The following is a 19,868-nucleotide window of genomic DNA, read 5'->3' on the forward strand; positions in this document are numbered from 1 at the left end:
AAGCCTGCTTGTAGTTTCACCAGGTGAGCAACTTTCTTGGTGACTCTGCTATCTGTTTTGTGTGATAAGACCCTATTTGTGCTTTGTGTCTCCTCTTTCCTTCCAATATTAAGGTACCGTTACACTAAACGACTTACCAACGATCACGAGCAGCGATACGACCTGGCCGTGATCGTTGGTAAGTCGTTGTGTGGTCGCTGGGGAGCTGTCACACAGACCGCTCTCTCCAGTGACCAACGATCAGGGGAACGACTTCGGCATCGTTGAAACTGTCTTCAACGATGCCGAAGTCCCTGGGTAACCAGGGTAAATATCGGGTTACTAAGTGCAGGGCCGCGCTTAGTAGCCCGATATTTACCCTGGTTACCATTGTAAAAGTAAAAAAAAAAACAAAAAAAAAACACTACATACTCACATTCTGATGTCTGTCACGTCCCCCGCCGGCGTCCACAGGGTTAAAACTGCTTTCGACAAGAGCGCTGCTAATATGCACGCGCTGCTGCCGAGAGCTTCCCTGCACTGAATGTGTCAGCGCCGGCAGTAACAGCAGTGACGTCACCGCTGTGCTCTGCTTTACGGCCGGCACTGACACAGTCAGTGCAGGGAAGCTCTCTGCAGCGGCGCGTGCATATTACCAGCGCTCTTGCCGAAAGCCGTTTTAACCCTGTGGACGCCGGCGGGGGACGTGACAGACATCAGAAGGTGAGTATGTAGTGTTTTTTTTTTTTACTTTTACAATGGTAACCAGGGTAAATATCGGGTTACTAAGCGCGGCCCTGCGCTTAGTAACCCGATATTTACCCTGGCTACAAGTGAACACATCGCTGGATCGGCGTCACACACGCCGATCCAGCGATGACAGCGGGTGATCAGCGACCAAAAAAAGGTCCTGATCATTCCCCAACGACCAACGATCTCCCAGCAGGGGCCTGATCGTTGGTCGCCGTCACACATAACGAGATCGTTAGCGGGATCGTTGCTTACGTCAACAAAAGCATGACGTTGCAACGATATCGTTATGGGTGACTCAGCGTTTAGTTTCAGCAAAGTGGATGAGATTTACATAAGTCTGGTGCCTATTGTGTTTCTTTTTAACACTGTAAACTGACCTGTGGTGCGTTTTTCAAATGCGCAACATGTCAATTTCTATTGCGGGTAAGCTGAGTTTTCGGTGCGGATTTTCCCCATAGACTTATATTAGATGAACATCTGAACCCCAAAAAAGTACATGCATTGTCAGTGAATTTATGTGGCGGAGACACACAAAAAACACATGAAATCCACACCTAAATTTGTCAATAAGGTTTTTTCAAAGCAAAAAAAACAGGAAGTATCAAAACAAAGCTGCTTTATTTAACCTCTTCCTGACCTGTGACGCTACGTAGGCGTCATGAAAGTCGGTGCCAATCCGACCTGTGACGCCTATGTGGCGGTCTTGGCAGGATTGCGTTCCTGCAGGTCGGGTGAAAGGGTTAACTAAAATTTCACTTGACCTGCAGGTACAGGAGGAGTTGTACTTGAGCCCAGGGGGGTGGCTTTGCCCCCCATGGCTACAATCGCTCTGTTTGGCTGTTGAAAGTGAAACAGCCAATCAGAGCAATCGTAATATTTCACCAATGAAACTAGGTGAAATATTACAATCCAGCCATGGAAGGAAGAGGAGGCGGAGCCCGGCGCACTGAGACCCGGAGTGACGGCTGTGGTGCATCTGTGTTAGGGGGGAAAGACCTGGCCCCCTGGCGATTTCAAAGTATGAGGGGCACATTATAAAAGCGATTATTGCAGCTTTGGCAGGGACCAGAACTAAAAGAGCCACCTTGTCAGAATGCAGCATTAGTGCTGCACAAGATGGCTCTTTTAGTTACAAACGCCTGGGGGGGTGACAGGTTCCCTTTAAGGTCAAAATAGGCTGGGTCATGAAGGGGTTAAAGCATGACACACCAGAAAAAAAAAAAACAGTATTTATATTCATGAGCTCTCGCGAAGTAGTTGTGAGGGATACAGCACTGTATATTAACTAGACGTCTATTTTAAGCAAGCCAGGAAAAATAGACTGTTACCTATATGTTTACTTTTGATTTTATGCGTTTTTTTCTGGTTGGTCAAGAAAACAGACTTAAGCCCGTAATATTGTATTGTAAGCTGACATTTGACGTAACATACTGTGCTCTCATCATGGATGACTTGTGATACAGGATCATGAAACAATGATGATTGCGGATATGCTAATTACACATTGTCCAAGCCAGCTAGCTAGTTGAGGTAGAAAACAGGAGGAAAAAACATGTAAATAGATTACATAATCAGGTCGTCACCATTCTCCCCCTTATCTGTGACTGCTGGATTGAAGGACACTGGTTAACCATAAAAATAGGTTATATGCCTTTATATGAGGGCCAGAGATTCAGCCAAGACTTCCAAAGGACGAGGGACACAGATTTGTCATTCTACAGGATGCCAGCTTAGAAGACCGCGCTCCTGGCTGGAAGAATACATATCTGCTCCACTGACCATCACTGAACCATGGATATGTTTGTGAAAGCCAGGAATGGGACCCGCTGGTCTCCTGGCTCCCTGGAGAAGTTCCCAGAAGCCAGGTTGTGACCCTCCGGTCACCTGGCCTTGTACCTGAATGGACTGTCCTCTTCCTAAGCTTGTTGTTACTGTCTATGTGCGTGCCACAAGTTGGGTAGTCGGTACTGGAAGATCTGAAGTAACAGCTGCTATTATCCCGTAGAGTCAGCAGAAGGGTGAGACTCTAATGTGAACCATTTTGGGGTATTTTGCTGGGACTGTTCTATGTGTTCTCTGTCTGCTTTGTGGTTCAATAAAGTATTTCCACAGTTTTATCTCATCCTGTGTTGTCTGAGTAGAGTTACGCCCATGAAGGAAAGTGTCCGCCGACCCCCCATGTCTCCACAGTAGTTCTTGATATCATGAGCTCCCACTAAGTAGTCCTTGATATTCATGAGCTTTCACATATAGTAATATGGCCGACCTTCTCCTCAGTGATGATATAGTAATATATACCGTAATATAGCCACCCTGTTCAATGATGATATAATATACATAGTAATATGTCTGTCATTCTCCTCAGTGATGATATAGTAATATGTACAGTAATATAATACAACCAATCCAATATAAGGTACATATAGGACTAAGGAAGAGATCCCACAACATCAATATAAAACCAATAATTTCATTAATCAATGTTAAAAAAGAATATATAAAAAAGCAGAGATGCCAAGCACTATATCAAAGAGGGGGCAGAAGAATATAGACTACAGTACAAACTGGATAACTGCACACAGTAGGTACAAATCCAGTGATAACTTATAATAGGTATTATATTGACACAGAGTAAATATGCAGTTCCCTTGAATATGGAAAAACAAGAGCTGACTGTAAGTGCTAGAAATAGCTAACCCAGACTCCTATGCATCTGAAGGGTAATCTGTCCAACCATACATAAGCAAAGACCGATGACATGGATAAAAGTAATTCCATGTGGAGAAAAATGTGCTCCTGGCATCCCCTCACCTCGAAGCGCGTTTCGCCGCCAGCTTCTTCCGGGGGCATGTCAGGGTGAGGGGCGGCTGAGTATTTAAATGAGCACCAACCTATCAGGGCAAATATAGGGGAAAGGGGGGCCGGCCAGTATCATCGTCGCATCACATTGTTCTATATTTACTACATTTATGCACTTTTCAGTCCGTTTTTTTCACTTTTATATTTATAATGTATAATTTATCCATACACACTATTTGGTTTCACACTCTTCTTATATTGTCTTGATACTGTCAATGATATATGTCCGCTCGGTCTTTTTCATGGTATAGGTTTGAATACTGGTTCTTGATCATTATATTTTATCACTGTTCTGCCGCTAGAATCCCATTATATCCCCGGCCACCAATCGTTCAAACTATTCTCTTATTTTCTTGACTTGTCTCTGTAAGCCTGGGAGCTTTCTGGTAGGTGCGCATGCGTGCTTGTCCCGGCCACTGTCACTTCCGACGATGCTTTGGCTTGCGTGTCATTGAGCGCTAGGAGGAAGTACGTCATTTGGAGGTGGGAGAACAAGTTCAAGGCTATGGATACACGTTCAAGAGTGGAATCACCACCAGCCACCTCCTCTACATGGATGACATCAAACCGCATGCGAAAAACGAACAAGGCATCATTTCACTGATCCACCTGACAAGGATCTACAGCGAAGACATCAGGATGTCCTTTGGACTGGAGAAGTGCAGCCGGTTGGTAATAAAGAGAGGAAAGGTACTCAAGACTGATGGAGTGGAATTACCAGCAGGGCACAAAGCAGATGTACAGACATGCTACAAGTACCTCGGTATCCCACAGGGATAGGGGAACCATGATGAGGAGGCAAGGAAATCAGCAACATCCAAACACCATCAAAGGGTAAGACAGGTCCTGAAGAGCCAGCTCAATGGGAAGAATAAAATCCGCGCCATCAATACATATCCCCTGCCAGTTATCAGATACCATGCTGGCATAGTGTGCTGGCCAAAAGAAGAGATGGAAGCTGCAGATGTGAAGACATGAAAGCTCCTCACAATGAATGGAGGTCTCCACCCTAAGGGTACTGTCACACAGTGGCACTTTGATCGCTCCAACGGCACGATTCGTGACGTTGCAGCATCGCTTGATTATCGCTCCAGCGTCGTAGACTGCGGTCACACTTAGCAATGCACGGCGCTGGAGCGATAATTTCATGACGTAGTTGCGATGTAGAAGTCATACGGGACATTGGGAATATCGTGCACACCTTTAGTTAGGCTACGTTCACAGTTGCGTTGTGCGCCGCAGCGTCGGCGCCGCAACGCACAACGCAAACAAAAACGCAGCAAAACGCATGCACAACTCTGCGTTTTGCGCCGCATGCGTCCTTTTTTTCATTGATTTTGGACGCAGCAAAAATGCAACTTGCTGCGTCCTCTGCGCCCGGACGCGGGCGCCGCAGTGACGCATGCGGCGCAAAACGCAAGTGCGACGCATGTCCATGCGCCCCCATGTTAAATATAGGGGCGCATGATGCATGCGGCGACGCTGCGGCGCCGACTGCAAATGTGAACGTAGCCTTACACGCTGCGATCATGCCGCCACAGCGGGACACTTGACAGCGAAATAAAGTTTCAAACGATCTGCTACGACGTACGATTCTCAGCGGGGTCCCTGATCGCAGTAGCGTGTCAGACACCGCGATATCGTAACTACATCGCTGGAACGTCACGGATGGTACCGTCGTAGCGACCAAAGTGCCACTGTGTGACGGTACCCTAAGTCTAACACACAAAGATTGTATACCAACAGAAAGGAGGGTGGTCGAGGCTTGATAAGCATCCAAGCCACCATCAGGGATGAAACAAGGAGTATCCAGGAATAAATCAGAAAAATGGCACCAAAAGAGGAGATGCTGAGAGAAAACCTAAGGCAGCTACAACCACAGATCTGGAAGGAGGAACAGGAACATGAAGAATCACGGCAAGACAGCAACTGCATGGGATATACCATCAACAGAAAATGGAGGTGGCTGACATGGAGAAATCCTAAAAATGGCTGGAGAAAGCTGGACTTCCAGACAGCACAGAGGCAGTAATCATAGCGGCACAAGAGCAAGCACTAAGTACCAGATCCATAGAAGCAGGAATCTACCACACAAGACAAGACCCAAGGTGCAGACTATGCAAAGAAACCTCAGAAACCGTCCGACACACAGTGGCAGGATGCAAAATGCTAGAACAGTGTATAGCGAACGCAGTAACCAAGTAGTGGGAATTGTATACAGGAACATCTGCACAGCATATGGGCTAAATCACATGGGCTAATCCGTGGGATTTCAAGATACAAATGGATAAGCAGATGTTGGCTAACCAACCAGACATTGTGATCATAGACAAGGATCAGAAGACAGCAATGATAATAGATGTGGCAGTGCCAAGTGACGGCAACATCAGAAAGAAGGAATATGAGCAGCTGGGGAAATACCAGGGCCTCAAAGGAGAACTGGAGAAGATGTGGAAGGTGAAGGCAACAGTGATTCCAGTGGTGACAGGTGCACTTGGAGCAGTGACCCCTAGGTTGGTAGAAAGGCTACAACAGATCCAACAGCAACATCTGAGCTCTCTGTCCACAAAAGCACAATGCTGGGAACAGCTAAGATCCTGCGCATGAATATGAATCAAGCCGCACACAAGGTTATCCTGGAAAAACAGTTGGTTCCTTCTGCTCAGGCGATGTTCCCCAACTCTGAGGACTGGTTTTTCCAGCCGGATAATGTGCCATGCCACACAGCTAGGTCAAACAAGGTGTGGATGAAGGATCACCACATCAAATCCCTGTCATGGCCGCCCAATCTCCAGACCTGAACCCCACTGAAAACCTCTGGAATGTAATCAGGAGGAAGATGGATAATCACAAGCCATGAAACGAAGAACTGCTGACATTACTGTACCAGGAGCCGTGTGAGAGACTGGTGGAAAGCTGCCAAGACGCAGGAGAGCTGGGATTAACAATCATGGTTATTCCACAAAATATTGATTTCTGAACTCTTCCTGAGTTAAAACATTAGTACTCTACTGTACATGCCCAAATGTGGCATGTACAGTAGAGTAAGACCCATCAGAGGGAGGTCACCTTGCCGTGGTTGATGGGCATACATGAATTGGCCAATTTTTGTGCTAAGAACCTTCATTTTCATCTATTACTGTAAGTTTTATGGAAAAAAAAATTTTTTGAAAAAAATTTGTGAAAAAATATTTTTGAGAAGTATAATCTATATTGAATGTTTGTCTGTGTTTTCACATGGCCTAGATTCATGCACACGTGCTGCTGTGTTCTTTCTTTTGTCTATATAATACAGTTTTGCAGCGTGCACGTATTCACATTAGGAGTGCTGGTTGTATATATATATATATATATATATATATATATATATATATATATATATATGTATGTATGTATGTATGTATGTATGTATGTATGTATGTATGTATGTATGTATGTATGTATGTATGTATGTATGTATGTATGTATGTATGTATATATATATATATATATATATATATATATATATATATATATATATATATATATATAATATGGCCTCCCTTCTCAGTGTGATATAGTAGTAATGTACATGGCCGCCCCTCTCCTTTGTGATGATATAATGTCCCCATCTCCCTCCGCTGCTTTCAGGGCCGGACTGGGACTAAAATTCAGCCCTGGCATTTGAAGTCACACAGGCCCACTTGTCGCATGGTGACTGTATAATATCTTTGTACACTTGTAGGCTACAAGAAGTGAGGGGAGTGTAACACAACTATATAACATATAATTACAGCTGTATCCAACATTACAGCTCAGCCCCCATAGACTATAATACAGCTCAGCCCCCATAGAATGTAATGCAGCACAGCCCCCATAGACTATAATACAGCACAGCCCCATAGAATGTAATACAGCACAGCACCCATAGAATGTAATGCAGCACAGCCCCCCATAGAATGTAAAGCAGCACAGCCCCCATAGAATGTAATGCAGCACAGTCCCCATAGAATGTAATGCAGCACAGTCCCTATAGAATGTAATACAGCACAACCCCCATAGAATGTAATACAGCACAGCCCCATAGAATGTAATACAGCTCAGCCCCCATAGACTATAATACAGCACAGCCCCATAGAATGTAATACAGCTCAGCCCCCATAGACTATAATACAGCACAGCCCCATAGAATGTAATACAGCACAGCACCCATAGAATGCAATGCAGCCCAGTCGCATAGAATGTAATACAGCACAGCCCCCATAGAATGTAATGCAGCACAGCCCCCATAGAATGTAATACAGCACAGCCCCCATAGAATGTAATACAGCACAGCCCCATAGAATTTAATGCAGCACAGCCCCCATAGAATGTAATGCAGCACAGCCCCCATAGAATATAATGCAGCACAGCCCCATAGAATATAATGCAGCACAGCTCCCATAGAATGTAATACAGCACAGCCCCCATAGACTATAATACAGCACAGCCCCATAGAATGTAATACAGCTCAGCCCCCATAGACTATAATACAGCACAGCCCCATAGAATGTAATACAGCACAGCACCCATAGAATGCAATGCAGCCCAGTCCCATAGAATGTAATACAGCACAGCCCCCATAGAATGTAATGCAGCACAGCACCCATAGAATGTAATACAGCACAGCCCCATAGAATTTAATGCAGCACAGCCCCCATAGAATGTAATGCAGCACAGCCCCCATAGAATATAATGCAGCACAGCCCCATAGAATATAATGCAGCACAGCTCCCATAGAATGTAATACAGCACAGCCCCCATAGAATGTAATACAGCACAGCCCCCATAGAATGTAATACAGCACATCCCCCATAGAATGTAATGCAGCACAGCCCCCATAGAATGTAATACAGCACAGCCCCCATAGAATGTAATGCAGCCAGCCCCATAGAATTTAATGCAGCACAGCCCCCATAGAATGCAATGCAGCACAGCCCCATAGAATATAATGCAGCACAACCCCATAGAATATAATGCAGCACAGCTCCCATAGAATGGAATGCAGCCAGCCCCACAGAATATAATGCAGCACAGGCCCATAGAATGGAATGCAGCCAGCCCGATAGAATGTAATGCAGCACAGGCCCATGGAATGCAGCCAGCCCCATAGAATATAATGCAGCACAGGCCCATGGAATGGAATGCAGCCAGCCCCATAGAATATAATGCAGCACAGCCCCATAGAATTTAATGCAGCACAGCCCCCATAGAATATAATGCAGCACAGCCCCATAGAATATAATGCAGCACAGCCCCATAGAATTTAATGCAGCACAGCCCCCATAGAATATAATGCAGCACAGCTCCCATAGAATGGAATGCAGCCAGCCCCCTAGAATATAATGCAGCACATGCCCATGGAATGGAATGCAGCCAGCCCCATAGAATATAATGCAGGCAGCTACCATCTATATATATAATTGTCTAAGGGTTTTTCTGTCTGTCTGTCCCGTTTATTCATTCGCTGATTGGTCGAGGCCGCCTGGGCCTCGACCAATCAGCGACGGGCACAGTATCGACGTAGATATCCTGCGTCTCTGATTGGTCGAGGCCTGGTGGCCTCGACCAATCAGCGACGGGCACAGCATGGCGACGATGATGTCATAATGGAAATCCCGCGTCTGATTGGTCCAGGCTGCCAGGCCTCGACCAATCAGCGACGGGCACAGTATCGACGTAGATGTCATAATGGTTGCCATGGCGACGATGATCTCAAAAAGGTTGCCTCGACCAATCAGCGACGGGCACAGTCGGAATCATCATTGTCCATATACTACGGGGACATGCATATTCTAGAATACCCGATGCGTTAGAATCGGGCCACAATCTAGTACAATATAATGCAGCACAGCCCCATAGAATGTAATGCAGCACAGCCCCATAGAATGCAATGCAGCACAGCCCCATAGAATATAATGCAGCACAGCCCCATAGAATATAATGCAGCACGGCCCCATAGAATATAATGCAGCACAGCTCCAATAGAATGGAATGCAGCCAACCCCATAGAATATAATGCAGCACAGGCCCATAGAATGGAATGCAGCCAGCCCCATAGAATATAATGCAGCACAGGCCCATGGAATGCAGCCAGCCCCATAGAATATAATGCAGCACAGGCCCATGGAATGGAATGCAGCCAGCCCCATAGAATATAATGCAGCACATGCCCATGGAATGGAATGCAGCCAGCTCCATAGAATATAATGCAGCACAGCCCCATAGAATATAATGCAGCACAGCTCCAATAGAATGGAATGCAGCCAACCCCATAGAATATAATGCAGCACAGGCCCATAGAATGGAATGCAGCCAGCCCCATAGAATATAATGCAGCACAGGCCCATGGAATGCAGCCAGCCCCATAGAATATAATGCAGCACAGGCCCATGGAATGGAATGCAGCCAGCCCCATAGAATATAATGCAGCACAGCCCCATAGAATATAATGCAGCACAGCTCCAATAGAATGGAATGCAGCCAACCCCATAGAATATAATGCAGCACAGGCCCATAGAATGGAATGCAGCCAGCCCCATAGAATATAATGCAGCACAGGCCCATGGAATGCAGCCAGCCCCATAGAATATAATGCAGCACATGCCCATGGAATGGAATGCAGCCAGCCCCATAGAATATAATGCAGCCAGCCCCATAGAATGTAATGCAGGCAGCCACCATACAATATAATGCAGCACAGCCCCCATAGAATGTAATGCAGGCAGCCCCCACAGAATGTACTGCAGGCAGGCAGCCCCCATAGAATGTACTGCAGGCAGGCAGCCCCCATAGAATGGAATGCAGGCAGGCAGCCCCCATAGAATGGAATGCAGGCAGGCAGCCCCCATAGAATGGAATGCAGGCAGGCAGCCCCCATAGAATGTACTGCAGGCAGGCAGCCCCCATAGAATGGAATGCAGGCAGGCAGCCCCCATAGAATGGAATGCAGGCAGGCAGCCCCCATAGAATGTACTGCAGGCAGGCAGCCCCCATAGAATGTACTGCAGGCAGGCAGCCCCCATAGAATGGAATGCAGGCAGGCAGCCCCCATAGAATGGAATGCAGGCAGGCAGCCCCCATAGAATGGAATGCAGGCAGGCAGCCCACATAGAATGGAATGCAGGCAGGCAGCCCCCATAGAATGGAATGCAGGCAGGCAGCCCCCATAGAATGTACTGCAGGCAGGCAGCCCCCATAGAATGGAATGCAGGCAGGCAGCCCCCATAGAATGGAATGCAGGCAGGCAGCCCCCATAGAATGTACTGCAGGCAGGCAGCCCACATAGAATGGAATGCAGGCAGGCAGCCCCCATAGAATGGAATGCAGGCAGGCAGCCCACATAGAATGGAATGCAGGCAGGCAGCCCCCATAGAATGTACTGCAGGCAGGCAGCCCCCATAGAATGTACTGCAGGCAGGCAGCCCCCATAGAATGGAATGCAGGCAGGCAGCCCCCATAGAATGGAATGCAGGCAGGCAGCCCCCATAGAATGTACTGCAGGCAGGCAGCCCCCATAGAATGTACTGCAGGCAGGCAGCCCCCATAGAATGTACTGCAGGCAGGCAGCCCCCATAGAATGTACTGCAGGCAGGCAGCCCCCATAGAATGTACTGCAGGCAGGCAGCCCCCATAGAATGTACTGCAGGCAGGCAGCCCCCATAGAATGGAATGCAGGCAGGCAGCCCCCATAGAATGGAATGCAGGCAGGCAGCCCCCATAGAATGTACTGCAGGCAGGCAGCCCCCATAGAATGGAATGCAGGCAGGCAGCCCCCATAGAATGGAATGCAGGCAGGCAGCCCCCATAGAATGGAATGCAGGCAGGCAGCCCCCATAGAATGGAATGCAGGCAGGCAGCCCCCATAGAATGGAATGCAAGCAGGCAGCCCCCATAGAATGGAATGCAGGCAGGCAGGCAGTCCCCCCCCCCCCCCAATAGCTCCACAATCCACTCATCACTCTTTGTTAAAAAAACAAACAAACACTCTACTCACCTCTCTCCTCGTGCCCCGCGCTGCTCTCCTCTGGCTCCGGTCTCAGCAGCTGCAGTCTGCCCGGCGCCCGGTCACACAGCAGGTGCGCGATGATATGACGTCATCGCGCACCCGCAGTGTCAGCGGCAGGCAGAGCGGGGAATGATGGGAGAGGGGGCGTCAGCAGACGCACTCTCCTCCATCATTGCATTCAACTGTACCGGCGTCTATGACGCCGGTATAGTTGAATGCGGGGCCGGGAGTGTGCCGCAACAGCGGGGGGAAGAGTGCCGACAGCGGCACACTCAAGCGGCCCACTACTGCCATCGGCCCTTCTGGCATTTGCCAGAACTGCCCTATGGCCAGTCCGGCCCTGGCTGCTTTCCTCCAGCGTGATACGACTCGTCTGCACTGCAGCGTCAGAGTGATCGGGTACGTGCATACAAACAGAGAAGGCGGTGCCTGGCGCACTGAGGGGATGATTGACGGCTGGGAGGCAGTTGAGTTCGGGGGAAAAGACGGGGCCCTGGACAGAATACAGGTATGGCGCACAATTTATAAAACTTAATATTTCAGCATTATTAGGGAGCACAAACATAAGATCCACCTTCACAGAATGCAGCCTTAGTGCTGCAGAAGGTGGCTCTTTTACTTAAAAACGCCCTGGGGGGGGGGGGGGGTGACAGGTTCCCTTTAAGAGTTCTGGCTCCTACAAACCAGTTAGACGCTCCTAATCTATTCTTTACCTGCATTAAAGACAGCTGTCTTACATAGTTACCTTAATAAAAGACTTCTGTCCACAGACTCAATTAATCCTTCAGACTCTAACCTCTACAACATGGGCAAGACCAAAGAGCTTTTAAAGGACGTCAGGGACAAGATCATAGACCTGCACAAAGCTGGAATGGGCTACAAAGCCATAAGTAAGATGCCGGGTGAGAAGAAATAGAAAATGACTGTCACTCAATATCAATCTGGGACACCATGCAAAATCTCACCTCGTGGGGTATCCTTGATCATGAGGAAGGTGAGAGATCAGCCTAAAACTACACGGGGGGGGGGGGGGGGGACTTGATAATGATCTCAAGGCAGCTGGGACAGTCACCTAGAAAACAATTGGCAACACATTATGCCGTAAAGGTTTAAAATCCTGCAGTGCCCACGAGGTCCCCCTGCTCAAGGCGCATGTGCAGGCCCGTCTGAAGTTTACCACTGAACACCTGGATGATTCTGTGAGTGATTGGGAGAAGGTGCTGTGGTCAGATGAGACAAAAATTGACCTCTTTGGCATTAACTCGCCATGTTTGGAGGAAGAGAAATGCTGCCTATCACCCAAAGAACACCGTCCCCATTGTCAAGCATGGAGGTGGAAACATTATGTTTTGGGGATGTTTCTCTGCTAAGGGCACAGGACTACTTCACGACATCAATGGGAAAATGGATGGAGCCATGTACTGCAAAATCCTGAGTGACAACCTCCTTCCCTCCGTCAGGACGTTAAAAATGGGCCATGGCTGGGTCTTCCAGCAAGACAATGACCCAAAACATTCAGCCAAGGCAACAAAAGAGTGGCTCAAAAAGAAGCACATTAAGGTCATGGATTGGCCTAGCCAGTCTTCAGACCTTAATCCCAGAGAAAACTTATGGAGGGAGTTGAAGCTCCGAGTTGCCAAGCGACAGCCTCAAAATCTCAATGATTTAGAGATGATCTGCAAAGAGGAGTGAACAAAATTCCTTCTGAAATGTGCGCAAACCTCATCATCAACTACAAAAATGTCTGACTGCTGGGCCTGCCAACAAGGGTTTTACCACCAAGTATTAAGTCTTGTTTGCCAGAGGGATCAAATACTTATTTCTCACTGAAAAATGCAAAAACATATCATTTATACAATGTGATTTTCTGGATTTTATTTTTGCTATCTCTCAATGTTAAAATTAACTTACCCTTAAAATTATAGACTGTTCAGGTATTTGTCAGTGGGCGAACTTACAAAATCAGCAAGGGGTCAAATAATTTTCTTCACTGTACATTTTCAGTTTCAGGGCTAATGAGGGAAGACGATGTATGTTTTTGTTTCATAACTGTAACATCTGCCTATGAGCCCCAAGTCCATAGTGGCCAGATAAATGACAACCGCCATGTCCTGTTTCGTCTCTGGGTAATGATAAAATCCAGATAAAAAATAAAATAGGACGGTGATCTCGAACTTCTGCGATAATCAGGAGTGAAGTTACTGCATAAGTTAGGAATTTCATAAAATCGTGAAGGGCTGAGGTGCTGATAAAAGGTCCAGACAAATTATGGTCTGTGTTCAATGCTGAGGAACATACATACCGGTGTAGGCTTGATGCCATGACCAGACGTTTCAACTGGATTGCATCCGTCCAATACGCTAAATCAGCTGTGTGATCGGCGTAGTAAGTCTTTTGTTCATTCTTTTATGTTCTAGAATTGCACATGCTGTTTTGTCTTGTCCCCTTTGTAAAATCTTTTGCACATTTTTAATAAATACCGCCTATCGCTGCACATTTTTATAAGCATTCCCCATCACCAGGCCTCCAGTCAGCCTGTATGAAGGACTGGTGGTGGCAGCGAGTAGTGTGGGGTTTCCAGGGAGTTCGCAGTAACATTATCAGGGGTATATACATATATGCCATGTGTTGGAATCGGAGGTGTATATACCATAAACTCACTGTTATATATACCATAAACTCACTGTTAGTTACCAGATAACCGACCCACCAGTGGAAACAGCCTGTGGCCGGTCGATCACGTAATTGTCCAGACGAAAGGGGGCAGCAGAGAACTGTTTGCTCCAAAGATAACAGCATGTGGATGAGACCCCTCTAGCAGTGATCTTAGAGATGATGTATAATAATTATGTGGTGCACTCTATAACTACTGGCCAAACAAGCAATTCAGACATTGTAAAATTGAATTGAACGTTCCGGTGTTTTTTCTATTTTGGGCCAACCTATCTACCATGTGCTAAATATTGCTGAAGTATTCTGTAGCCCGGTACAAAGCGTGGCATAACTCACAGTTAGCAGTGCCGAGAGGAGCTCACAATATACCCCCCATGAAGAGTGTAAAGACTGCACTGCAATGTTGTCAGACATGGCAGTGTTAATAGGCTAATCACTAAACCACAGGGTCCCCCGCAGGTATTGCTTTAACCCCTTACCACCCAATGACGTGTAGTGTCTGTCATTGGGTGCGTTCCCTTTTTTGTGCGGGCTGCGGCGATGGGCCTGCACCTTTTCTGGCACATGACAGCTGATATGATCAGCTGTCAAGTCCCTATAACAGCCATGGGTGGAATCGCGATCCACCCGCAGCTGTTAACATGCTAAATGCCACGGTCAATCTCTGATAGCAGCATTTAACATGCACGTGCCGGAAGCACATCGCAAACCACGGCCATCGGCGCCCCGTCACATGACCGGTGGTCGCCGTCAGGTTGGACTAACAACACAGAGTCCGCAGCAAACCCCTGTGGTTGTCGTAGCCAGACTGTTATTAGTGCCGCCCATCGCAAGCGAGCATTTCTGCTACACAGAGCAGGGCTGAAGCCTTGATGATCGCAGCTTCTAGTCTCCAATGGAGACTATTGAAGTTAATGTAAAGAGGAAAAATGTTTTTAAAAATATAAAAAAATATAAAAGTTTAAATCACCCCCCAGTCACCCCATTCAAAATAAAACAATAAAAATAACAACAATACACATATTTGGTAACACCACGTTCAGAATCGCCCGCTCTATCAATATATAAAAATAGTTAATCCGATCTGTAAAAGGCATAAGGCAAAACAAAATCAAAACACCAGAATTTATTTGGTCGCCGCAACACTGCATTAAAATGAAACAACAAGTGATCAAAAGGTCGTTCTTATCTACACCAAAATGGTCTAAATAAAAAAAGTCAGCTCAGCGCCAAAAAATTAAGCCCTCACCCAACCCCAGATCAAAAAATGGCGATGCTAAGGGTCTTGGAAAATGACGACTTTGGGGTTTTTTTTTTACCAACTTTGGATTATTTTCACCACGAACAAAAAAAGAACCTAGACATATTTGGTATCTACAAACTCGGAGTCACCTGGTGCATCATAATGGCAGGTCAGTTTTAGCATTTAGTGAACATGCTAAAAAAAAATAATAAAAAAAAATTGTGGAATAGCCCTTTTTTGCAATTTCGCTGCCCTTTGATTTTTTTCCCCGTTTTGCAGTACACTATATGGCAAAACCAATGGTGTCTTTCAAAAGTACAACTCGTCCCGCAAAAAAAAAGCCCTCACCTGGCCATGTTGACGAAAAAATAAAGTTATGGCACTGGGAAGAAGGGGAACAAAAAACGGAGATGGAAAAAACGAAATAACCCCAGTCCTTAAGGTGATGAAGTCACATTTCTAGTGATTCTTACCTAATGACATGAGCTCATCATCAAGAAGAGAAGTGGATGAGGACACCTGAGTCAGATCACAAGGCTGAGCTGGAATGGGAGGGTACGATGGAGTCATGTCTAGTCCCGACAGATCCAGCAGGGCAGAACTGCTAGCTGAGAAAAAACAAGAAGATGACCCTAAAACCGGTCATTCTAGAGGCAATGTCTAGGGTCCGAGTGTTGGCCCTCACCTGACACGCTGCCAGAAGCAGACTCTCCGTTCACCTCTTCTCCTTTCACCAGCTGTCGATATGTGTTAATGACTTGTGTTAAACTATCATTTGCCTGCAGGATTTCAGCTGGAAGAAAATTGAAGGGAACGTGTCATCAGAAAATATTATATTGCTTAAAGCAGGTTTTTCTGTTACATGTATTAAAAAATTAACAACTTTTTCAAGTCACAATTTGTATTAAAAATAAAAATAGAAATCTTGTCATTTTCAAACTGGACAATGCGGCTTTTTTAGACTCTGACTTCTTGTTTTTTAGGCAATTTCCACAAATATATGCCCTAATGAACAACATATAATGAGCGTGTGCAAAGGAGGAGGAGGTGAGCTGTGACATCGCCTATTGTGAATAGTTGACCCCGCGTTATCTACTGTATATAGAAGTTATCATTCAATATAGAGGAGGAGAAGGTGAGATGTGACATAGAATCCTAGAATGTTAGAGTCGGACGGGACCTCCATGGTAATCGTGCCCAATGCAGCACATGACTCACTAAACCATCTCAGACAGATGTCTGTCCAGCCTCTATTTGGAGACTTCCATTGAAGGAGAACTCTCCACCTCTCGTGGCAGCCTGTTCCACTCATTGATCGCCCTCACTGACAGTTTTTTCTAATATCAAATCTGTATCTTCTCCCTTTCAGTTTCCTCCCATTGCTTCTCGTGTTTCCATGTGCAAATGAGAACAATGATGACCCCTCTACACTGTGACGGACCTTCAGATATTCGTAGACAGCTATTAAGTCTCCTCTTAGCCTTCTTTTTTGCAGCTAAACATTCCTAGATCCTTTTACCGTTCCCCATAGGACATACTTTGCAGTCTGCTCACCATTCTGGTAGCTCTTCTCTGAACTTGCTCCAGTTTTTCAATTTCTTTTATATAATGTGGTGCCCAGAACTGGACCCAGTATCCAGATGAGACTGACCAAGGAGGAGTAGAGGAGAGAATGACTTCACGTGATCTAGACTCTATGCTTCTCTTATACATTCTAGAACTGTTTGCCTTTTTTGCTGCTGCATCACACTGTTGACTCATGTGCAGTCTGTGATCTATTAGTATACACAAGTCTTCTTCACACGTGCTGCTGCTTACTTCTTTTCCTCCCATTCTGTAGATGTCATTTTTGTTTTTCTTGCCCAGATCTAGAATCTTGCATTTCTCCCTGTTAAATACCATTCTATTAGTCGCTGCCATTCTTACAGCTTATCCAGATCCTTCTGAATCCTCTCTCTGTGGTCTCTAGTGTTAGTTATCCTTCGTAGCTGCACATCGTCTGTCAATTAGATTAGTTTACCTTCAGTTCCCTTATTTAGATCGGCGGACTGCTCCTGTTCTACAGTAACCAAGGCTCTGTCACCCATGCAGCTACAGGCGGACCGCTCCTGTTCTACAGTAACCAAGGCTCTGTCACCCATGCAGCTACAGGCGGACCGCTCCTGTTCTACAGCAACCATGACTCTGTCACCCATGCAGCTACAGGCGGACCGCTCCTGTTCTACAGTAACCAAGGCTCTGTCACCCATGCAGCTACAGGCGGACCACTCCTGTTCTACAGCAACCATGGCTCTGTCACCCATACAGCTACAGGCGGACCGCTCCTGTTCTACAGCAACCATGGCTCTGTCACCCATACAGCTACAGGCGGACCGCTCCTGTTCTACAGCAACCATGGCTCTGTCACCCATACAGCTACAGGCGGACCGCTCCTGTTCTACAGCAACCATGGCTCTGTCACCCATGCAGCTACAGGCGGACCGCTCCTGTTCTACAGCAACCATGGCTCTGTCACCCATACAGCTACGGGCGGACCGCTCCTGTTCTACAGCAACCATGGCTCTGTCACCCATACAGCTACAGGCGGACCGCTCCTGTTCTACAGCAACCATGGCTCTGTCACCCATACAGCTACAGGCGGACCGCTCCTGTTCTACAGTAACCATGGCTCTGTCACCCATGCAGCTACAGGCAGACCGCTCCTGTTCTACAGCAACCAAGGCTCTGTCACCCATGCAGCTACAGGCGGACCGCTCCTGTTCTACAGCAACCATGGCTCTGTCACCCATACAGCTACAGGCGGACCGCTCCTGTTCTACAGCAACCATGGCTCTGTCACCCATGCAGCTACAGGCAGACCGCTCCTGTTCTACAGCAACCATAGCTCTGTCACCCATGCAGCTACAGGCGGACCGCTCCTGTTCTACAGTAACCAAGGCTCTGTCACCCATGCAGCTACAGGCCGCTCCTGTTCTACAGCAACCATGGCTCTGTCACCCATGCAGCTACAGGCGGACCGCTCCTGTTCTACAGCAACCATGGCTCTGTCACCCATGCAGCTACAGGCGGACCGCTCCTGTTCTACAGCAACCATGGCTCTGTCACCCATGCAGCTACAGGCGGACCGCTCCTGTTCTACAGCAACCAAGGCTCTGTCACCCATGCAGCTACAGGCGGACCGCTCCTGTTCTACAGCAACCATGACTGTCACCCATGCAGCTACAGGCGGACCGCTCCTGTTCTACAGCAACCATGGCTCTGTCACCCATGCAGCTACAGGCGGACCGCTCCTGTTCTACAGCAACCATGGCTCTGTCACCCATGCAGCTACAGGCAGACCGCTCCTGTTCTACAGCAACCATAGCTGTCACCCATGCAGCTACAGGCGGACCGCTCCTGTTCTACAGCAACCATGGCTCTGTCAACCATGCAGCTACAGGCGGACCGCTCCTGTTCTACAGTAACCAAGGCTCTGTCACCCATGCAGCTACAGGTGGACCGCTCCTGTTCTACAGCAACCATGGCTCTGTCACCCATGCAGCTACAGGCGGACCGCTCCTGTTCTACAGCAACCATGGCTCTGTCACCCATGCAGCTACAGGCGGACCGCTCCTGTTCTACAGCAACCATGGCTCTGTCACCCATGCAGCTACAGGCAGACCGCTCCTGTTCTACAGCAACCAAGGCTCTGTCACCCATGCAGCTACAGGCGGACCGCTCCTGTTCTACAGCAACCAAGGCTCTGTCACCCATGCAGCTACAGGCCGCTCCTGTTCTACAGCAACCATGGCTCTGTCACCCATGCAGCTACAGGCGGACCGCTCCTGTTCTACAGTAACCAAGGCTCTGTCACCCATGCAGCTACAGGCCGCTCCTGTTCTACAGCAACCATGGCTCTGTCACCCATGCAGCTACAGGCGGACCGCTCCTGTTCTACAGCAACCATGGCTCTGTCACCCATGCAGCTACAGGCGGACCGCTCCTGTTCTACAGCAACCATGACTGTCACCCATGCAGCTACAGGCAGACCGCTCCTGTTCTACAGCAACCATGGCTCTGTCACCCATACAGCTACAGGCGGACCGCTCCTGTTCTACAGCAACCATGACTGTCACCCATGCAGCTACAGGCGGACCGCTCCTGTTCTACAGCAACCATGACTCTGTCACCCATGCAGCTACAGGCGGACCGCTCCTGTTCTACAGCAACCATGGCTCTGTCACCCATGCAGCTACAGGCGGACCGCTCCTGTTCTACAGCAACCATGGCTCTGTCACCCATGCAGCTACAGGCGGACCGCTCCTGTTCTACAGCAACCATGGCTCTGTCACCCAT

At 47.6% G+C, this 19,868-nt stretch overlaps 1 protein-coding gene across 3 annotated transcripts in view; it reads right to left on the reverse strand.

The window, feature by feature from the left end:
* Positions 1–19,868, reverse strand: part of GGA1 (golgi associated, gamma adaptin ear containing, ARF binding protein 1) — a 174,871-nt gene that overhangs the window by 30,425 nt on the left and 124,578 nt on the right. For all 3 annotated transcript variants that reach the window (XM_077277312.1, XM_077277311.1, XM_077277313.1), the window contains 2 exons: positions 16,219–16,326; positions 16,007–16,141 (listed from right to left, as the gene is read on the reverse strand). In XM_077277312.1, coding sequence (XP_077133427.1) covers positions 16,007–16,141; positions 16,219–16,326 — 243 coding nt within the window. The remainder of the gene's footprint in view (positions 1–16,006; positions 16,142–16,218; positions 16,327–19,868) is intronic.

Source organism: Ranitomeya variabilis, chromosome 8 (genome assembly GCF_051348905.1).
Source record: "Ranitomeya variabilis isolate aRanVar5 chromosome 8, aRanVar5.hap1, whole genome shotgun sequence".
Classification (NCBI taxonomy): Eukaryota; Metazoa; Chordata; class Amphibia; order Anura; family Dendrobatidae; genus Ranitomeya; species Ranitomeya variabilis.